General features: G+C 44.6%; 1 protein-coding gene across 2 annotated transcripts in view; it reads left to right on the top strand.

Moving 5' to 3' along the window:
* Positions 1 to 19,849, top strand: part of Ap3s2 (adaptor related protein complex 3 subunit sigma 2) — a 55,158-nt gene that overhangs the window by 16,005 nt on the left and 19,304 nt on the right. For both annotated transcript variants that reach the window (XM_004852778.3, XM_021264822.2), the window contains exon 4: positions 14 to 85. In XM_004852778.3, the coding sequence (XP_004852835.1) occupies positions 14 to 85 (72 nt within the window). The remainder of the gene's footprint in view (positions 1 to 13; positions 86 to 19,849) is intronic.

Below are 19,849 nucleotides of genomic sequence, written 5' to 3'. Positions count from 1 at the left end.
CTTTCCTTTCTAGGTTTTTGTAGAGACTCTGGATAAGTGTTTTGAAAATGTTTGTGAATTGGATTTGATCTTCCATATGGACAAGGTATGTTCTCTCCCAAATCAGGGTTACTGGAAAACTAAAAGAGTAGGGTATCACAAGCCATCTTTAAACCTTCATATTATTTCTCTTGGTTTTTCTCTCTAACATAGTTCTGGAACCTGTCTTATTTAATAACTTGATAAGCTGGAGGGTTTTTTGCTAAGCTCTATTAACAGTTTTTTGTTTGTTTGTTTGGCTATACAGGGTCTCACTGTATAGTTCATGCCAGCCTTGAACTTGCTATATAACCCAGGGTAACCTCATGCTTTCGATTCTCCTGCCTCAGCTTCTTGCTTGCTGGGATTACAGGTCACATGACCTGACAGTATTTACAGATGTATTAGTTACTGTCACTGGCCTAGGTGTAGGTGTATGTTACCATGCCTAGCTATTAACAGTTTTAGCGTGTAGTATAAGATTATTACTTGGGCCTGCATCATGGTTCCTCTGTTCCCAGTCAAACTTCTTGGTATAGGGCAACATGCCAGTGGAATAACTGGCTATCTAGCCAAAGGTAAGAGACACAGTTTTGTTATTAAATGAGTTTGCTAGGCCTAGGCCAGTGAGTGTGAAACTTTGGAATACATAACACAGGGGTAAAATTTGTGTCTTTCCTCGGGAGTGAGATGGTAACTAATACATCTGTAAATACTTTCAGGTCAGGTCACACTGTTGGGAAGCATACTCAGAGGCAGAATTGATTTTTTTTTTTTTTTTCCAGTACCAGGGATCAAACTCTGGACTTGTGAGGCAGGCACGATGCCACTGAGCTAAATCCCCAGCCCAAAAGGCAGAATTGAAATGATCCCAAGTAGCATTTTCAGATTTGTTTTGCTAGGGCCCGTGTCCTCTTGTGCCAAGTTAAACACAGGAGATAGCCAGAGAGGGGATGGGAATATTTTTAAATTTCATTTTATTGGGGGGGAATGCCACAAATCAAACTCGGGACCTTGCTCCTGCAAGGCAGGCGATGAAACCACTGTGCTAAATCCCCAGCCCAACATTTTTTTTTTAAATCCAAGAGGGTGCATGGTGACAAAACAGTGTTCACTGGTGACTCAGCTGCTTGCTGTCACTCTAGTCCATGGCCTTTGGAAGGAGATAAGATTTTTAGGAGACTGCTGTTCGATGCCAGACAGTGATCTTTAGTCATCTGTTTTTATCGTGATAATGCAGCTCAAGGTCTCAGGTGCGTTGTAGCTAGCATTGTCATCTAGATGACTTTATTAACATTTTCCATCAGGGTCTTCAGTCGCAGTGACTGCCAGGCAGTGCACTCCTGTTTGGGTGGTGGAAAGGAATAGCCTTTTCTACCAGCATTGGTTTGGCTCTGGGCTCCAGCAGCAGCCAGGTGCAGGAGAATCACAAATTCCTCTCCCTTCTGTAGATACTGGACTCAGGACCCTGTACCACGGGTCTCACAAGGAGTCCAGGCCTCCCTGAAGCTCTTGAGGTATTGCTTGCCCTTTTATGTGAATGCATCCCAGAAACTGCAGCCATGTCCTGGCCCCTTCTCTTTACAGGCACCAGAGTTGGTTTGTGCTCAGCAGTTGTTAAAGATACTGCTACCCTGTCACTTGTGTTGAGGACACCCATCATCAAATTGGCTTCCTCTCTGTACTAGTGGGAAACGAGGGTGATAGGCCTTATTGTTCTTTACCTTCTTTGCTTGGTATTGTTTGTGAGAATTATCCATTTTGTTGTGAATTGCCTTTTCCACAGTGGTTGTATCAATTTATATTTGCACCAGTTGGGGTGAGCATTCTTATTGCCCCATATACTGACCAAAAGTTGATATTCTCAGTATGGTAATCTCAGTACTGTTTCCTTTTTTTTTTTGGAACCGGGGATCAAACTTGGGACCTTGCGCTTGCAAGGCAGGGGACAGAATCACTGAGCTAAATCCCTGGCCTAATCTCAGTACTGTTGACCAAGTTATTTCCAGTTCTTTCCCTTTCAGGACACATGGTGGAATTACCCATTCCTGCCTTAGGAGTAGCTGTGTAAATATAGCTAATGAAATGTCAGTGGATGTGACATGTGTCACTTCTAGGCAAAACTGTAAGAGCCAGTGGACAAATCTCCCTCTTTTCCTTCTTTCAAAGTTGTGTAGTTTAGGCTGGCCTTGAACTCATTGCATACCCCAGGCTGCCTTTGAACAGCCTTCTGAGTGCTGGGATTATAGGTGTGCACCACCACATCCAGCATAAGGGTTTTTAATGATGAAAGGATGTTAAAATTTATCAAAAGCTTTTCCTTCATCTCCTGAGGTAATCACGATTTTTTGCATCATTGTCATGCTACTTTTTTTTGGTATGGGGATCAAATTCGGGACAGGTGGCGGAACCACTGAGCTAAATCCCTGGCCCTCTCACGCTACTTTTTAAGCATCTGTGCAGATGTCTGCTGGGGTAGTAAAGTAATTCCAGTCCCAGCAGTGGACCCTTGTCTTATGAACTCAATCCGTTCCAAGGGCTGGTTTTAACTCAAATTGGTTAATTGCCTTCAAGGTCTCTCTCTCTCATATAATTTTAGGCCACACTTTCTTCCAGGCAGATTTCAGTGTCCTTAGAGAGACATTGGTCTAGGATTTCTCAGTTAATCCCACACAGGAAAGGATGTTATAATGTTCCTTCCAGAACTCTGTATCTGAGACCATCTGGAAGCATAAGCAGCCGGCATTCAGGTTGTGACTCAAGACCTTGGTTGTAAGTTAAAACTAAAATTCCAGTGAAAACCCAAGTTGTTCATATGTCAGGCTGGTCATAACTCAAAGGTCTTCTGAATATTATTGGACATGGCTTTAAGAAGAAATAAAAGGCCATAAAAATGTTGCTCTTCCTCATACATCTTATCTTCACATAAGTTCTATAAAGTATTTTGCTGCTGGTGCAGGTTTTGTTTACACTTTGTAAAACTATTTTTAGCCAGGTGTGGTGGTGGACACCTATACTTGCAGCACTCAGGTTGAGGCAGGAGGATTTTGAGTTCAAGGCCAAGTTGTGTAAGACCACTGTCCTTACCACACGCTCCGAGGAGCTGACTGTAGTGAAGCACACCCAGGGATCCCAGCGGTGCCTCCAAAATGTAAGACCAAGGGCCTTACCAAACACTCTGAGGGGCTGACTGTAGTGAAGCACACCCAGGGATCCCAGCGGTGCCTCCAGAATGTAAGACCAAGGGCCCTACCAAATGCTGTGAGGAACTGACTGCAGTGAAGAACACCCGGGAAGGAACACACCGGACAAGTTGGAAAGTAAAACAGACCTTAGTCTGGCCAGACGGCACTCCTAAAACAAAGTAGCTTAGAGAGGCAATCAGCCCAGAGTCCGAGGCTCTTTTTATAGGGGGTTGCAAGGAAGTTAACAGGCAAAATTTACAGAAGAGGGAACAAAGGTTAGTGATCTTACATTTGTATGTTAATTAGCCTGACATGTACTGATGGTCAGCAGATGTTTTATAGATTATTCTATAGATGGCGGTGTCCGGAATAATTATGGCTGATACAGATCTTATCTAGTGTCCCGGAACTAACAAACATCTTTAGCTATTTACTCACATTCAATCACAGTTGGGGCTAGGGGAGTTTTATGATTACAGAGTTATGCAGTCCCACATTCCCCACTGATTTTACAACTTAAGTAATCTTACGTATAAACGTAGGCATCCATTGTATACAACAGCATGACAATAGTAAGCATATACACGCAACTATAATGACCAGAAAAAGTTGTTTTAACCATTGTAGGTTGGGCAGCCATTTAGTTAGCCATTGGAACAAGTCCCAGCCATCTTCATTATGTACCCTTTGAGCCAAGTCTTCCAATTGTTTTACCTTTTCTTTGATTTTGAACTATCATATTTCTTATTTTCTCACAACCTTGGTGGTGGAAGAGCAACAAATAGTCTATCGCTGTCCTATTATCTAAGATTGCCTGTCTCTGTTCTTGTAACTCTTGGTTAAATTGGCTGGAATATAATTGAAGGTTATTCCTTCATAGGTATAAAACCATCCCATTGGCAGGGAGATATGGCAATTGTTATACACAGTTTTTTTTGTTGTTTTTTGTTTTATATGGCAGGACATCCCTTCCGACCATTTTATCCTCAGACATTTGGTTGTACAATTTTCATACATAGCACATTGGGTATTATTTGACATAATTACCTTGGGTGTGTATAATTTGACAGCATTTTTAGGTTTACGACATGAGACATGTCCCCAATACATGATGGAAATTTACATCAACATTTAGACAGAATTTAGACAAATTAAGCGAGTTTGCCAATTGAATCCATACATTTTTTTTGTGTGATCTAGTCCTCTTGGGGGCAATACTGCCAGTGTCCCAGAGAATATTATCATGAAGGCAAAACATCTCCAACCCGCTCCAATCTTAGCTTTTGGTCGCCTGGTTGGCTGATAACCTTCCATTTGTCCTTTTTGACATCCACGGGGTGTCCTGCTTTCAGATGGTTGCAATGTATCCAGGCAGAATGTCCAGCCACCTTTACCGCCAAGGGAGTTGACAGGACAACAGGAGCCGGTCCCTTCCAACGAGGTTCCAGGGTCTTGGAATCAAACCTGCAAATAAAAACCAAATCTCCCGGCCTATAGGGTAAAGGTTGTAGAGGTTTTTCATTTGGACTAGTCATTTTCTTTCGTAATGTCTCACGTAGCTCTGACTGAAGCTGATGAACTGCTTTTAAGGATTTAAGGAGTCGAAGGTGGGAAAACTTTTCCTTTAATTCTACATCTATTAATGGAATGATTGGGGGAGGTCGCCCATAAACAATCTGCAAGGGGGACAAATTGAGGGGAGGCTTGGGAGTGCACCTCGTTCGGAGAAGGGCAAAAGGGAGAAACTCTACCCAACCTAGTTCAGTCTCCAAGCATAATTTAGTCAGAATCTCCTTTAAAGTTCGATTTGTTCTTTCTATCTGTCCTGAACTTTGAGGCCTATAGGCACAGTGTAGATTCCACTTTATTCCAAAGATATTACTAATTAATTTAGATATCTTAGCCGTAAAGGCTGGACCATTGTCGGACCCCAGAGCTAAGGGCAAACCAAAACGGGGAACTATTTCTGTCAGGAGCTTTTAAACTGTTACTTCAGCTGTCTCCCTCTTAGTGGGGTATGCCTCTACCCATCCTGAAAATGTATCCACAAAAACTAGCAGGTATTTGTACCCATACATGCCAGGCTTCATTTCAGTAAAGTCCAATTCCCAATGTTCTCCTGGAGTTAGTCCTCTGTGTTGGACCCCAGGGGGCCCGGTTACCCAATTTGCATTTACCTTGAGGCAGGTGGGGCATCGTCTCACCATGTCCTGGGCCTTTTGGGGTAATCCCTCGCTGACGAAATGAGGTCGCAGGGCAACCATCATCCTTTTCTCGCCGAGGTGGGTGGACTCATGTAGTTCTCGCAGCAACGTATCTGCTACAGCGGCTGGGAGCACCACCTTTCCATCCTTAGTCGTCCACCATCCATGTTTTCCTCGAGTCCAGCGTCTCCTGTTCATTTCCGCTACTTCTTTATCTGTGTATTCAGGTTTTTCTGGGAGTACCAGCGTGGGAAGCAGAACCATTTGCTTCCCCACTGATTTTTGGGCAGCTTGTTCTGCTGCCTGGTCAGCAGCATTATTACCAATCATCTCGGGGCTAAGCCCCTTCTAGTGCGCGCGGCAATGGATGATGGCGACCTCTCGAGGCAACCAGATGGCTTGTAGCAATGCCAATATCTCAGTCTTATTTTTGATTTCCTTTCCTTCAGAGGTTAACAGTCCTCTATTTTGATAAATTTCCCTGTGTACGTGGGTGGTGGCAAAAGCGTAACGGCTATCAGTGAATATATTTATCCTTTTTCGTTTTCCCAATTCCAGAGCCTTGGTCAAGGCAATCAGCTCAGTTCTCTGAGCTGAGATCCCTTGAGGTAGCCCCTGCTCCCATTCCACCTGTTGGTCCTGGTTGACCACCGCCGCTCCAGCATACCATACACCATCTCGAATGAAACTGCACCCATCAGTATAGAAAGTTATCCCTGCATGGGGGAGGGCCTGGTCCGTCAAGTCCGGACATCCTCCCCTCAAGTTTTCAAGAGTCTCGCAATCATGGATGGGCATTTGTTCGTCAGATTCTGGGAGTAGAGTAGCCGGATTGAGGCTGGCAGTGATGGCAAACTTAATGCGTGGCTGCTCTAATAGGAGTCCTTGATATTGTAACAGCCTGGCATTAGACAGCCACTTTCTAGGTGAGCTATTTAACAAGGGCTCAGTGGCATAGGGAGTGATCAAAGTCAAATCCTGTCCAAAGGTCAATTTGTCAGCCTCTCGGGTTAAAGCAGCTGCTGCTGCTACTGTCCTCAAACAAGTAGGCCACCCTTGGGCCACTGGGTTGAGCTTCTGAGAGGTATGCCACAGGCCACTTCCATGGCCCCAAAAGCTGAGTAATCACTCCCTTAGCTACCCCATTTTTCTCTGCCACATACAGGGTAAAGGGCTTGTTTAAGTCTGGCAATGCCAGGGCTGGTGCCTATGCAAGTGCAGTCTTAAGCAATTGAAATGCCTTCTGGCAAGCCTCAGTCCATTCGAGGGGTGTATTTCCACTCGCAGTGGCCTCGTGCAGGGGTTTGGCAATCTCGGCAAAGCCAGGAATCCAAATCCTGCAATAGCCAACCGCACCTAGGAACTCTCGCACCTGTTTCTTTGAGCCTGGCTTCGGAATCTAGAGAATTGTGGATACTCTTGATTCTGCCAGCCTCCTCTTTCCCTTTTCAAGAATATAGCCCAAGTAGGTTACCTTGGTCTGGCAGAGCTGAGCTTTCTTCCAGGACACCCGATATCCCAGGTCTTGGAGGGCTTTCAGGAGGCCCTCGGTGGCTGCAATGCATTCTTTATCTGTTGAAGTCGCCACCAGGAGGTCATCGACATACTGAAGAATAGTCGCCTGGGGAAACACTTTTCTTACCTCTTGTAAATCTTTGCTGAGAGCTTCCCCGAACAGAGTGGGGGAGTTTTTGAATCCCTGTGGCAGCCGGGTCCATGTCAGCTGTCTGGTAGTCCGGGTGTCTGGGTCAGTCCATTTGAAGGCAAAGAGGGGGTGGCTCACAGGTGCTAGAGGCAGGCTGAAAAATGCATCTTTGAGGTCTAATACCGAGTAACACACATGAGCAGGAGGGATGAGACTCAACAGAGTATAGGGGTTTGGTACCGTTGGGTGAACGGTCTCCACCCGGCTGTTTACTTCCCGCAAATCCTGTACCGGTCTGAGGTCTGAGGTGCCAGGCTTCCTCACAGGAAGCAGGGGTGTATTCCAGGCTGACTGGCAAGGGATCAGGATGCCGGCTTCCTGGAGTCGGTGGATGTGTTTGGATATCCCGACCTTGGCCTCCAGCCAGAGGGGGTACTGTCGCACATGGGTTGGGTAGCAGAGGCCAACAGTTGAACCACCACCGGGGCATGGTGTTTGGCCAGTCCGGGTGGATTGGTTTCAGCCCATACTCGGGGAAACCTTTTCTTAAGGTAGTCCCATTTTTGTTCAGGAGGTTCTGTGCCCTCCTTTAGCAGCTTAAATTCATCTTCAAGGGGAACTGTTACCACAATGGCAGAGGGTGGCTTGAGTTCGAGAGTCCCTCCTTCAGGCTCAAAGGAAATAACAGCCCCCGATTTTCGTAGTAAATCTCTTCCCAACAATGGGTATGGGCACTCCGGGATGACTAAGAAGGAATGAGTAACAGTGCCTTTTCCCAGATTTACAGTTCGTTTAGTTGTCCAAGGATAAGAGGCCGACTTTCCTGTGGCCCCAGTAATGGAGGACTTTAGGGAAGAAAGGGTTCCCAGGGGGGTCTTCAGGACAGAATTGGCCTCGCCAGTGTCCACAAGGAATTGGACATCTGTTCCCCCTATTTCCAAAGTCACCATAGGCTCATTAGGGTCAAGTGGCCATGAGCCTCGGCCCCATCAGTCTTCCTCATCTACCAAGAGAACTCCATTTCCTTCTTTCTTAGTCTCTTTTTCTCTCTTTCTTTTCAACTTTTCACAGTCCCTCTTATAATGGCCCTTCTCTTTGCAATAGGCGCATTGGTCCTTCCCTAACAAGGGCCGTACTTTACCTTTATCCTCTTTTTTATATTTTCTTTCTTTTTGGACAAAACCTCCAGCTGTCAAGGCAGCAATGTTCACCTTCCCTATCTTTTTAGCCATTCTATCCTCAAAAGGATCCCTGTTGTTAAACACCTTCATTGCCACACTCATCAACTTTTCCTTGTTTTCTCCCTCAAACCCCTCCATCTGCTGTAATTTCTTTCTAATATCTGGGGCCGACTGAGTAACAAAAGCCAAATTAATCACCTGTTGATTTGCAGGGGCATCTGGGTCAATTGGAGTATACGTATGGTATGCTTCCAACAGACGCTCCAGAAAGGCAGAAGGGGATTCCTCAGGTCCTTGAAGGACCTTGCTTACCTTGCTCAAATTGGTAGGCTTTCGAGCGGCTCTCCTCAAGCCGGCTGGGAGATGCTGACGGTAGTTGTGGAGAGCTTCTCTCCCACCCGAAGAATTAGCTTGCCACGGGGGATGGGTGGGCGGAAGTTGCGCCTCAATACGGGCCCGCTGTTGTTCATCGAGTGGGCCCTCCGTTCCTCCTAACACCGACTTTATGGCTTGCCCTCGGATCCTTTCTCTTTCCTTGGAGGTAAAAAGGGCTTGGAGAAGTTGTTGACAGTCATCCCAGGTTGGGTCATGGGTATGAAAAACAGATTCTAGGAGGGAGATCAAAGCCTGGGGTTTTTCTGAAAAAGGGGGATTTTGATGTTTCCAATTATACAAATCACTGGTAGAGAAAGGGATATAGACATAATGACCCTGTTCTATTTCCCTAAGAGGCAGAAGAGGAACTGAACTAGTCCCTTCAGTGGGAGCCCCGCTGGGACCATAAGTGGCCCCTGTTCACATATGGGAGGGGGAGGTTATAGAATCTGGAGATTTTTCTTCAGGAAGAGGAGGGTAGAAAGGGTTTCAAGATCTGGGGCCAGTTTTATCAGAGGAGGAGGATGGCTCCACACAGGGTGGAGGTCTTACAAAGGGGTCTAAGGGATCAGGATCTTGTGAGAGCACCGGCTTGGGAGCCCAGGCTTTGACCTCTCGGGGTTCCCTTGGGGCCATAACCAAAATGTGAGAGTTTGTTCGCAAGGAACAACGCTGCAACCAAGCCGGAGGCTCTTGACAAGCCTGAACCCAGATATTTATATATGGAAACTGATCAGGATGGCTAGGGTGCCTGGTTACCCTTTTCCATACCGCCTGGCAGAGGCTTGGCTCAAAGGAGCCCTCGGCTGGTCATCCAACTCCAAAGGCCGGCCATTCCAATTGACACAGGGAGCAAAGTTTTCCGTGAGAAAATTTAACCCCATATTTGTCCTCCTGTTCGGGGGAAAAAGCCAATTTAAAATTAGTGAGGAAACAGTCCAGTGGGGTAGTCTTGGAGCAGGATCCTCCCATCTCTGTCCTTGATGGTTTGGAAAGAAATTCAAAATTAAACACACAACAGATGGAAAGAAATTCAAAATTAAACACACAACGGATAGGACACTAACGTATAAACGACAAGACGAACAGGCGCCATAACAAAAGCAAAACTAAATCTTCCCTTGTTCCTTGTCAGGAACCTTGGGGTCAGGGGATGCTTACCGGCCCGTCATCCACCTCACTCCTGACAACAAACGGTTGCAACCGGCCAAAAACTTACCTCTGGAGGTTTTCTGAGGTCTATGCCTGAGAGTCTCCTGCTGGATCCCGCCACAGAGTCTCGGCTGAACCGGGGTTCCTTACCCGGGTATCTCGCTGGGGCCTCCAAAATGTAAGACCGCTGTCCTTACCAAACGCTCCGAGGAGCTGACTGTAGTGAAGCACACCCAGGGATCCCAGTGGTGCCTCCAAAATGTAAGACCAAGGGCCTTACCAAACGCTCTGAGGAGCTGATTGTAGTGAAGCACACCCAGGGATCCCAGTGGTGCCTCCAGAATGTAAGACCAAGGGCCCTACCAAACGCTGGCCAGACGGCAGTCCCAAAGCAAAGTAGCTTAGAGAGGCAATCAGCCCAGAGTCTGAGGCTCTTTTTATAGGGGGTTGCAGGGAAGTTAACAGGTGAAATTTATAGAAGAGGGAACAAAGGTTAGTGGTCTTACATTTGTATGTTAATTAGCCTGACATGTACTGATGGTCAGCAGATGTTCTGTAGATTATTCTATAGATAGCGGTGTCTGGAACATCAGTTTTGAACAAAGAGTTGAATAATTATGGTGATCTTATCTAGTGTCTTATCTAGTGAACTAACAAGCATCTTTATCTATTTACTCACATTCAGTCACAGTTGGGGCTAGGGGAGTTTTATGATTACAGAGTTATGCAGTCCCACAGTTGGGCAGCATAGCAAGTTTAGGGTTGGATTGGGCTATGTGGTGAGACCCCACAAAACTTTAAAGTTGTTCATGCAGCGTTGGGAAATGACTGTTTATGTCACCTGGGTTTGAAGTGATGGTGAAGGAGCCAGACCTGCCCTAGTCACTTATAGAATGTCTGGTGACTTCCTCTGGGTGCAATTTCAGGCTTATCTATGCCCTTATGTAAAGTAGTTGCTAATTCAGGTATCTTCTATTGATAATAGACACAGGGTTTTGTTTTTGTTTTCTTTCACTTACATAGGCAGAAGACCAGTCATAAGACTATAGGAATATCAGATCAGAGTGCTGTCTTGCTTTCAGACTCTCCCTGCATTAAGAGATTCCCATCAGCCCCTAGCTCTCCTGGGCCCCTCACCTTGTGGGTGTGTGGCTAGAACAGCAGGCCTAGGGAAAGACCAGATACCACCAAATTCCTGCTGCTCTGACAAGCTGTTTATTTTGAATCTTGTGATTTCTTTTCCAACCTCTTAGTTTTTGTTAATATCCTCTTTTTATCACTGCTTCTTTCTTCTTCACCCCCCCTCCCACTTTAAAGGAAGATTTGTTCCATTTTAGATCAAAGTCTTCTTTCTGTCTCTGGTTATACACCATAATTTTGCTTTTTCAACTGGTTTTTAAAGTGTCTTTCTTTGTTTTGTATGTGTCAGTCCCCAGATTGATTGCTCCAGTCTTGCAGAGAATCCAGTTCTTCTCATGCACGTACTGCCCCTTTAAATGTAGTTCTGTTTCCATCATTTCATCCAAGGTAAATTTCTTGAATGAGTGGTTTATACCCAGCTTTATTTTCCCCCCTGTACTGGGGCTTGAACCTGGGGCCTTCCAACTGAGCTATGTCCCCATCCTTTTTTTATTAATTTTGAAACAGGGTCTCACTAGGGCACCAGGTTGCCCTGACTGGGGTTAAATTTGAGATCCTACTGTCTCAGCCTCCAGGAGTGCTTCGATTATAGTGTGGACCACCACTTCTGGTGTAGATGATTTCCTAAACTCCTAATCTAGTAGCCATTTCCTGATCATCTTTAATGTTTCTGCAGGTTCTGCTGCTGCTAATCACTCAGTGGTGCAGTCCACTCTCTCTTCATCCTCTCCACTTTTGTTTCTGTCTCATAGAACAAACCTGATTTTTCTGCTGTTCTACTGTACTCATGAATTGTGTTGTCAGTCATCTCTCCTAACTTTCATAGACCTTGTCTGTCATCTGTAAGAATTCCCAGCTTCATCTGATGGTCTAGTCCTGATGTAGAGCCCAAGTCCTAGTCCCATATTCCCAGCTGCCTTCTGATGTCATTCTAACATCTACATTTCTTCATGCCTCCTCTTACCCAGAGCTGGCTGCAGCAGTGACCCCGAAAGTTGTTTCTCCCTGCACCTGCCCTTCCCAGCAGAGCTGCCCCTCTCTCTGTCATGTCCCTCAGTACCTTCCTCTCTCTTTCTTGTTCCCAATGTCCAGTCAGCCACCAAACCTGTTCCATTTTCCTGTAGGGGCCTTCTTTGATTTTGCTTTTAACTTTAAAGATTATCAACAATTTGGTATAGTTACTGGTATCTCTTTGTACAGATAATTCATTTTTCTCCAGAGCTACTTTGAGAATAAGTTGCAGATGTTATAACTTTTCATCCCTAAATACTTCAGCAGACAGCTCCTGAGATGTTGTGTATAATTCTCACATAATATATTGTGTATAATCCTGTATTTAGCTGCACATGGTGGCACACACCTGTAATCCCAGCACTCAGGAGGCTGAGGCAGGAGAATCACTGTGAATTAGAGTACCAGCCTGGGCTACATAGTGAGTTCAAGGCCAGCCTGACTATATATTGACATGCTGTCTCAAAACAAAACAAAAAGGGCTGAGAATTTAGCTCAGCGGCTCTGCCACCTGCCTCGCAAGCTCAAAGTCCTGAGTTCGACCTGGTACCAAAAACAAAACAAAACAAAATCCTATATGCACAATAAATAAACATACTGAGGCAATTAACATTAATGAATACTGTTTTCCAATGTAGTTCATATCTAAATTTGTCATATCATGTATAATAAAATATTACGTGTATGCCACATATTATTGATATTATATATATATATACACACACATACACAACCCCAGTTTCAATTATGGATCAGGTGTTGCCTTTAATTATTATGTGTCTAGGTTTTTTTAACACCATTCTCTCTTTCTTGTTGATTCTTCACACTGGAGTTAGTTTTCCTAAGCTACTCCCTGGACTAGCCTTGACTCTTTGGCCAGGCATTCAAGGCTGTCCATTTGTCCCTATCCTTTCCCAGCCTTAACGTACCACAGCTTCTTGCCAGATACCCTCTGCTGTGGCTGGAGCAGACCATTCTGGGTTACTTGACAGCTCCTGCCTAGTGCTCTGCCTGAGTACTCTGACTTTGCCCATCTTTTCCATACTGTATCTTGCCTGTCATTCCCATGCAGCTTAGATCCTGCCACCCTGAAGCTTGTCCCCAACACCCAGCTAATCTGCTGTCTTTGGACCATAGATAGTACTATTTCTAACATTGTGGGACCTTAGTTTTATGTTTCTGTTTTCCCGCTTGATAGGATAGTCCTTGTCTTTGTTTTTACTGTTGTTTTCCCTCACTGAATCTAGCTGTTCCACTCAGTGGTGTCTTTTACTGAGTGGAACATTTCTCAAGTGAATGTCGCTGAAGGGTTCCTGGAACTGTAGGTCATAAGCTTGCTCACCATTTAAACTGTTGGAGGCTGGAGTAAGGTCTGATGTCATGGTCTCCGGGGCAGCCATCAGCTCTCTACACTTCCATTTCAAACTTATTTCGCGTCTGCTTGTGAAAATCCCCAAACACAATTAGTTCAATATTATGACTGAGTTGAGTGTTGGTGTTAATTATGGTAAATTGAATTGCGTTTAAAGAAAACTATGTGAGTGGTTGAGCTAGCATTCTGACTTGAGTGTTTTCACAGCAAAGCTGGCTTTGGAACTCAGTGGGCTTCAGGATTTAGTGATCTGCCAGGCATGGTGGCACATACCTATAATCCCAGTACTCAGGAGGCTGAGGCAGGAAGTTTGCTGCCAAGTTGGAGGCCAGCCAGGGCTATGTAGTGAGTTTAAGGCCAGCCTGAACTGCATAGTTAGACCCTGTCTCAAAAAAAAAAAAAAGATTCAGTGATCAGAGCCATAATTCAGTAACAGTGTCAAGGAGCTAGATAGGATTGTCCTCTTCATAGATTTCAACCTGCGGTCTCAAGAGAGTTGGAGTCTATTTTTCTGGGCGAGTCTGAGCTGAAGAAAACCATACAGTAGGGAGTTAAAATCTCTGCTAAGTGTATTGCTGAAAGGGGAAAATGCTGAACATTCAGAGTTGAACTTGTGAGTGCTAAGATACAAGGGTCACAAACAATAATGATGGGTTCTGTTTGCAAGTGTCCCTTCTGGGAACAGATTTAGTAATAACAAAGCACATTCACCCCTTCCACACCCTGGTGACTTGGAAATGACTGTCCTGATTGCCAGTCCCCAGAAGTGGAGGGCAGAGTGAAAGACACATACTTTGTGTTCTTTTTTTTTTTTTTTGGTGCCAGGGATTGAACTCAGGTCCTTGCGCTTGCGCAGCAGGCAGCGAAACCACTGAGCTAAATCCCCGCCCCCCCCCTTTTTTAACACATGTGTGTCCTATTTATTTCACTTAAGAGTATGGCCTCAATATGCATCAATTTAGCCATAATGTCTCTAGTTTCTTGTTCTTTATGGCTGAGTAGTACTCCATTTTATAAAAAAACCCACATCTTCTTTATCCAGTTTCCAGTTGATGGGCACTTGGGCTGTTTCCAAGCTTCAACTATTACAAACTGTGCAGCTATAAACATGGGTGCACTTATATCGCTGTGGTATGATTCTTTTAATTCTTTTGGGAAGATACCCAGTAGGGGAATAGCTGGGTCAAATGGGACCTCTAGCCCTAATTCTTTGAGGTATCTCCATACTGATTACCACAGTGATTGCACCAGTCTGCACTCCCACCAACAATGGAGAAGGGTTCCTTTCTCCCCACAACCCTGCCAGCATTTGTTATTGGTAGATTTCTTGATAGCAGCCATTCTTTCTGGAGTGAGGTGGGATCTCAGTGTTGTTTTCATCTGCATCTCTTGAATGATCAGTGATGTTGAACATTTTTTCATATGGTTATTTGTTGCTTTTACTTCTTTGTCTGAGAAATGTCTGTTCATTTCCAATGCCCATTTTTGAATTGGGTCTTTAAATTTGGATGATCTGATTTTTTTCAGTTCTTTATATATTCTAGATAGTAGTCCTTTGTCTGAGGTACAGCTGCTGAAAATTTTTTCCCACATTGTCGGTTGTCTCTTAGCTCTGTTGGTGGTTTCTCTTGCAATGCAGAAGCTTTTTAATAAGATGAGATCCCAGTTGTTGATTCTTTGTGCTAGTTCCCATGCTACTGAGGTTTTGTTCATAAAGTCTTTTCCTCTGCCAAAGTCTTCAAGAGTTCTACCTAACTTATCTTCCAGCAAGTTTAGTGTTTGTTTTTGATTTTTTTTGGTACCGGATCGAACTCCGATCCTTGTGCTTCTGAGGCAGGGGGCAGAACCACTGAGCTAAATCCCTGCCCTAGTGTTTGTTTTAATGTTTAGAACTTTAATCCACTTCTATCTTAGTTTATGTGCTACTCTGATTTAAGCAAACTAAACCCACTGATAGTATTTTATTTCGATAACTCCAAAAATAAAAACTCACAGCTAACACTATATGTCCTTTGCTAACCAACAAGCTCAGTGATATTATTCTAAATATTCACCACTTTGACTCCCTCAACCTTGTCCAAGAAAATTACCATTGTGGGGTGGGAATTTAGCTCAGTGGTTTCACCGCCTGCTGCTCAAGCACAAAGACCTGAGTTCAATCCCCAGTACCAAAAAAAAAAAAAAAGAAAATTACCATTGCAACATTGTCATTGGGATAACTGCTTTGTCTAAGGAAGTCGACATTTCCATAGAGATTCAGAATCACGTAAATTAATTTCACATAACTGTAAAACTTAGTCCTTTATATGCTTTTAGCAAACATAGATTGTTATATTTTTCTGCAACTTAAGATTTCTATAGTAAACTGACTAGATATCCAAGTTCCTAAACACTGAAGCTTGCTTTGAGGCAATTTTGCCTTCCATGGTTAAACGTAAACACTCAGAGTGCAAGTTAATGTAAAATTTGTCTTACTTTGTATTCTGGAATTGACAAAAGGTGGAGAGAGATTGTCATGTGACCCAAGGTCCCTGCTGGTCATGTGGTCATAGGGAGTCGCATTTCCATAGTTCCTGGATGAGCTTGGATGTCCTCCATTCCTCCAGGACCCTGAGCTACTTTTGTCTTGTACATCTCTGCCTCAGCATCCGTGGGTCTGGCGCTGTCCGGGCTGCCTCTTGTTACACCTGGAGCTCCCCCTGCCAGCCAAGGCCGCAAGCTTGGAGGGCCACTTTGTGTTCTTTTGATGAAGAACAAAGACCCTAGACCAGTGATGGCGAACCTTTTAGAGCTTTCAACGATAACAAACAGCTGGCTGCATGCCATAGGTTTACCACCACTGGCCTAGACTGTAGGCGAGCACCCCACATTGGGGTGCCATCTGTAGCAGACCCACCCAGCTGGCCTTGTTTTGGGACCTAAAACTGCGCCTTTGTTCTCCCTTACCTGGGGGTGGACAAGGATGAATGACAAAGAGACACAGAGTCAGTTTAACATGTGGGCACCCCGGAGGCTCATGCCTCTTAGTAAACAGAGGAGCCCCTAGCATCTGACTCATCTTGCCTTTATTCACCCAAACACAGGTACAAGCAATCAAAGTAACACAAGATTCATCTGCTTTCCAATAGCCATCAGCACACATTCTGGTAAACAACTCAACCTCAGTTGTCTTAAGTTTTCCCTAGAATATGCAATATGTATTCACCCCTGCGTACTCACAGAGAAGGTCAATTAGAGCTCAATTCTTTGGTCTCAAACACCAGACCAAGAAGACTTTATAAGTTTTAGTTCCTATAGAGGCTGCTAGTTGGCCTATGGGCTATTCCTGGCCAACTGCTTCTCTTTCTTGGAAGTGCTTAAGAGAGAAGAGGAGCCAGGGCCTTGTGCCCCATCCTTTTTCTGCTAATGTTTGATAAATTTTTGTGTCAGGATTGGTTTTTTTGTAAGCAGTGAGGGAAATTTATTATCATACCCTGGGACCAGTCATGATCCATCTGTTATCTTCACTCCTTCATATTGGCTGGGGACTGTTTCACAGGCCAATTTCTTATTCCCACAGGACAACTGATAGAGATTAGCAAGAATGATTTCTTAAATTTCCAAGACCTCTATTTTTTATTTATTGTTTTTTTTTTCTCTATAGCCTATTTAAAAAAACAAAAGAGAAAGAAAAACTGAGAATGCTGCAGACCACACTGTCTCTGCAGTACCTGTGCTTAGCTCACTTTCCTGACTTGAACCTTGTGTGCTTCAAGCCACGCTCTCATTGGAGACCCACGTGAAAGCACAGAGAGCCTCTTCAGTTTGTTTAGTCATCCTTATTACTGCTTAAGAGCAGAGGATAATAGTGTACACAAAACAGAATTTAACCTTTAGAGCTATCTGTTTGATATCCAGCCTTTTCAATAAAACCCAGTGTTTGTCAGGACTGTAGTCAAAAGCAGAGCTTATCGCCAGCTATATTGATTGCATGAATTGCAGTTGAAGTAAATTGTGTAACATGTTGGTTGCTCCTTTGTAAGTGCCCTAAAAGGCTGGAATTGAGACTCAATTCTATGGTTCTTGCTCTTATCCCTGTCTTATGCTGAGACTAGAAATGGAACTTCTTGATCCTTAGCTAAGAGCCCTTTACCAGGCTGATGTTTGTATCAGTAGACGTAGGCCCAGTGATTCATTGCTCCAAGACCCCCGGAGCTTACAGCAAGGTTTGTTTCTCACTCATGCTTTGTGGCCATTGTGTTGTCTCTACTCACAGTGTCACTCGGGTCCAGGCTACTCCCTCAGCTTGGGCTGCTACAGTGACACTGCCCATCACACCGACATTTCACCTCTCAGCGCAAGTCACGGGCTCACATCCACGGGGCTAGGAAAGCACATCCTATCATGTGTGCAGGAGGGAGGAGAGCCTGGAATCCTTCTAAATGTTACTCACGACTACCACAGTTTTTTCATTTGTTCTTTTAGGGAGAACGCTTACATTTGATTCGGTGACACTTTGTAGGAGGGAACTTAGAGATTTTACTATTGGGAAAATATAGAGGAACATTTCTGTTTCTGTTTTTTAGTATTTTGACACAGGGTCTCTCTGTGTAGCCCAGGCTGGCCTTGCACTCACTATGTATGTCGCCCAGGCTTGCCTTGAACTCAGAACAATCCTCCTGCCTCAGCCTACTGAGTGCTAGGATTACAGGTGTACATTACCACGCCCAGCTGAGGAATGGTTTTAAAAGAAGGAAATGTCCCTAAAATAAAAAAAAAATAAAATAAAATAAAACAAAAAGAAGGAAATGTGGTTGTGTCTTAGGCAAAGACATCTTGTGCGGCAGCTTTTCACCTTCTCTAACAGACTGATGGGAATCTACATATTATATACTTTCCACAGGAATTTAAGGTGACTGAAGGGTTTTCATTTCCCTAACAGAATAAATTGCTCCCATATCTGGGAGGCACACGACTCCTTCCTCCCATGGCCTTTAACTGAGCCATCGCTTTACCTTGGCTCTGACCCTGGCGATGTGCTGGTGCCAGCTGAGAGCACTTTCTTCTTTTCCCTCTGGTTATGAGACAGACAGTGAACCTTTATGGAGCATTCACTGTGAGGCCACTGTGAAGAGAGGGAAAGTAAAGATAAAATTTGTCTTACATGCTAACTCTCTGCCCTCAAAGTACTTATAGTCCAGCTGGAAAGCTAGGCACTGTGCAGATGTTGTGCTGGGTTCTCTGCTCCCAGCAGTCTACAAGGATCTTGCTGACTTTCCCAGGCTGGCCTGAGTTGAGATTCTAGGTTTGTGCTACCACACTCAGCTCAGTGGAGCAGTTTTGACATTCCCTCATTCTTTTTTTTGACACAGGGTCTCACTGTGTAGTTCATTCTGGCCTTGAATTCACTATGTAGCTCAGGCTGACCTCGAACAAACTCAGGGTGATCCTCCTGCCACAGCCTCCCGAGTGCTGGGATTACAGGCATGCACCACCACCAGCCATTTCCTCATGCTAAAAATATTTTGTTCTTAGTTTCCATGACATGTTCATCTGGTATTTTTTTCCCCTACCTTTTTCTCTGTCCTTTGGGGCTTCTTACCTCTTAAATAGTCCCTATTCTTTTGTTTTAGACATTCTAGGGAAATCTACAGTCTCCTGATTTTACTTGCCTATCTGCTTGTGATTCCTCAGTTGCCACCCAAACCCAGTGCACTTCACACTCAGTGTGTCCAAACCAGAACCTCTTGGCCAGCCCTTCCAGACTGACGGTTCCTCCCCACTTCACGGAAGTTAGTCCTGGGTGACCTTTCCTGGCTCTTCCCACCTGCCCCAAACTGAAGGAGGTACACCTGTCTGGACTGCTTTTGCCCTTGCTTCTAGCACATATTTTCCTTTATTCTCATGGTTTACAGCAAAAACTCTACAGCCCGAATAGCTATTGAATTCCGTCTCTGGTACTTGGAAACTGTGCTTTGGAAACTCACATGCGATGGCATCTGGCTCATGGAGCAGCTGTGAAGGTTAAATGTGCGAAAGTGCTTAGAACAGGGCCTGCACGCAGTACTTCATTGTTCTGTTGGTGTCAGGTAGATGGGATCAGACTGTCTGCTTCCCTATACTGTTTCCAGTTATGCACACTGGTTATTCAGTTACTGTTGAATTCATAGAGGGACCTCCCTGCATTCTAGGTGCTAGGGAAACAGTTAATGAATATTCCTTCTTCATGAATCTTCCATCTAGTAGAGGGAGACAAAATCAATTATTTGTTAGGCAGCAGTAAGTATAGGGGAGAAAATACAGTGAAGCAAGGTAAGGGTTGGTAGATCTGACTGGATGTTTTATTTAGTATAGGTAGAGAAGGTGTCCGATAAGATAACATTTGAATACAAACCTGAAGGAAAGAAAAGTGAGGGCTATATGGCTCTCTGGAGAAGAGGGGACCCCAGGGACAAAGACATTGAGGCAGGAGAATGTTTGCTGTGTTTGAGGGATAGCAGGTTCACCATTCTAACTGGATTGCTGTGAGCCAGGCGAGAAGGAACAGGAGGTGAGGTGGGGAAACGAGGAGGACTGGGGAGGAGACT

Source organism: Heterocephalus glaber, unplaced genomic scaffold, assembly GCF_053883595.1.
Source record: "Heterocephalus glaber isolate CG9 unplaced genomic scaffold, H.glaber_assembly_v1.0 deba00001531, whole genome shotgun sequence".
Lineage (NCBI taxonomy): Eukaryota > Metazoa > Chordata > Mammalia > Rodentia > Bathyergidae > Heterocephalus > Heterocephalus glaber.
The sequence above is the reverse complement of the archived record's forward strand: the minus strand, read 5'-3'. Positions and strand labels throughout refer to the sequence as shown.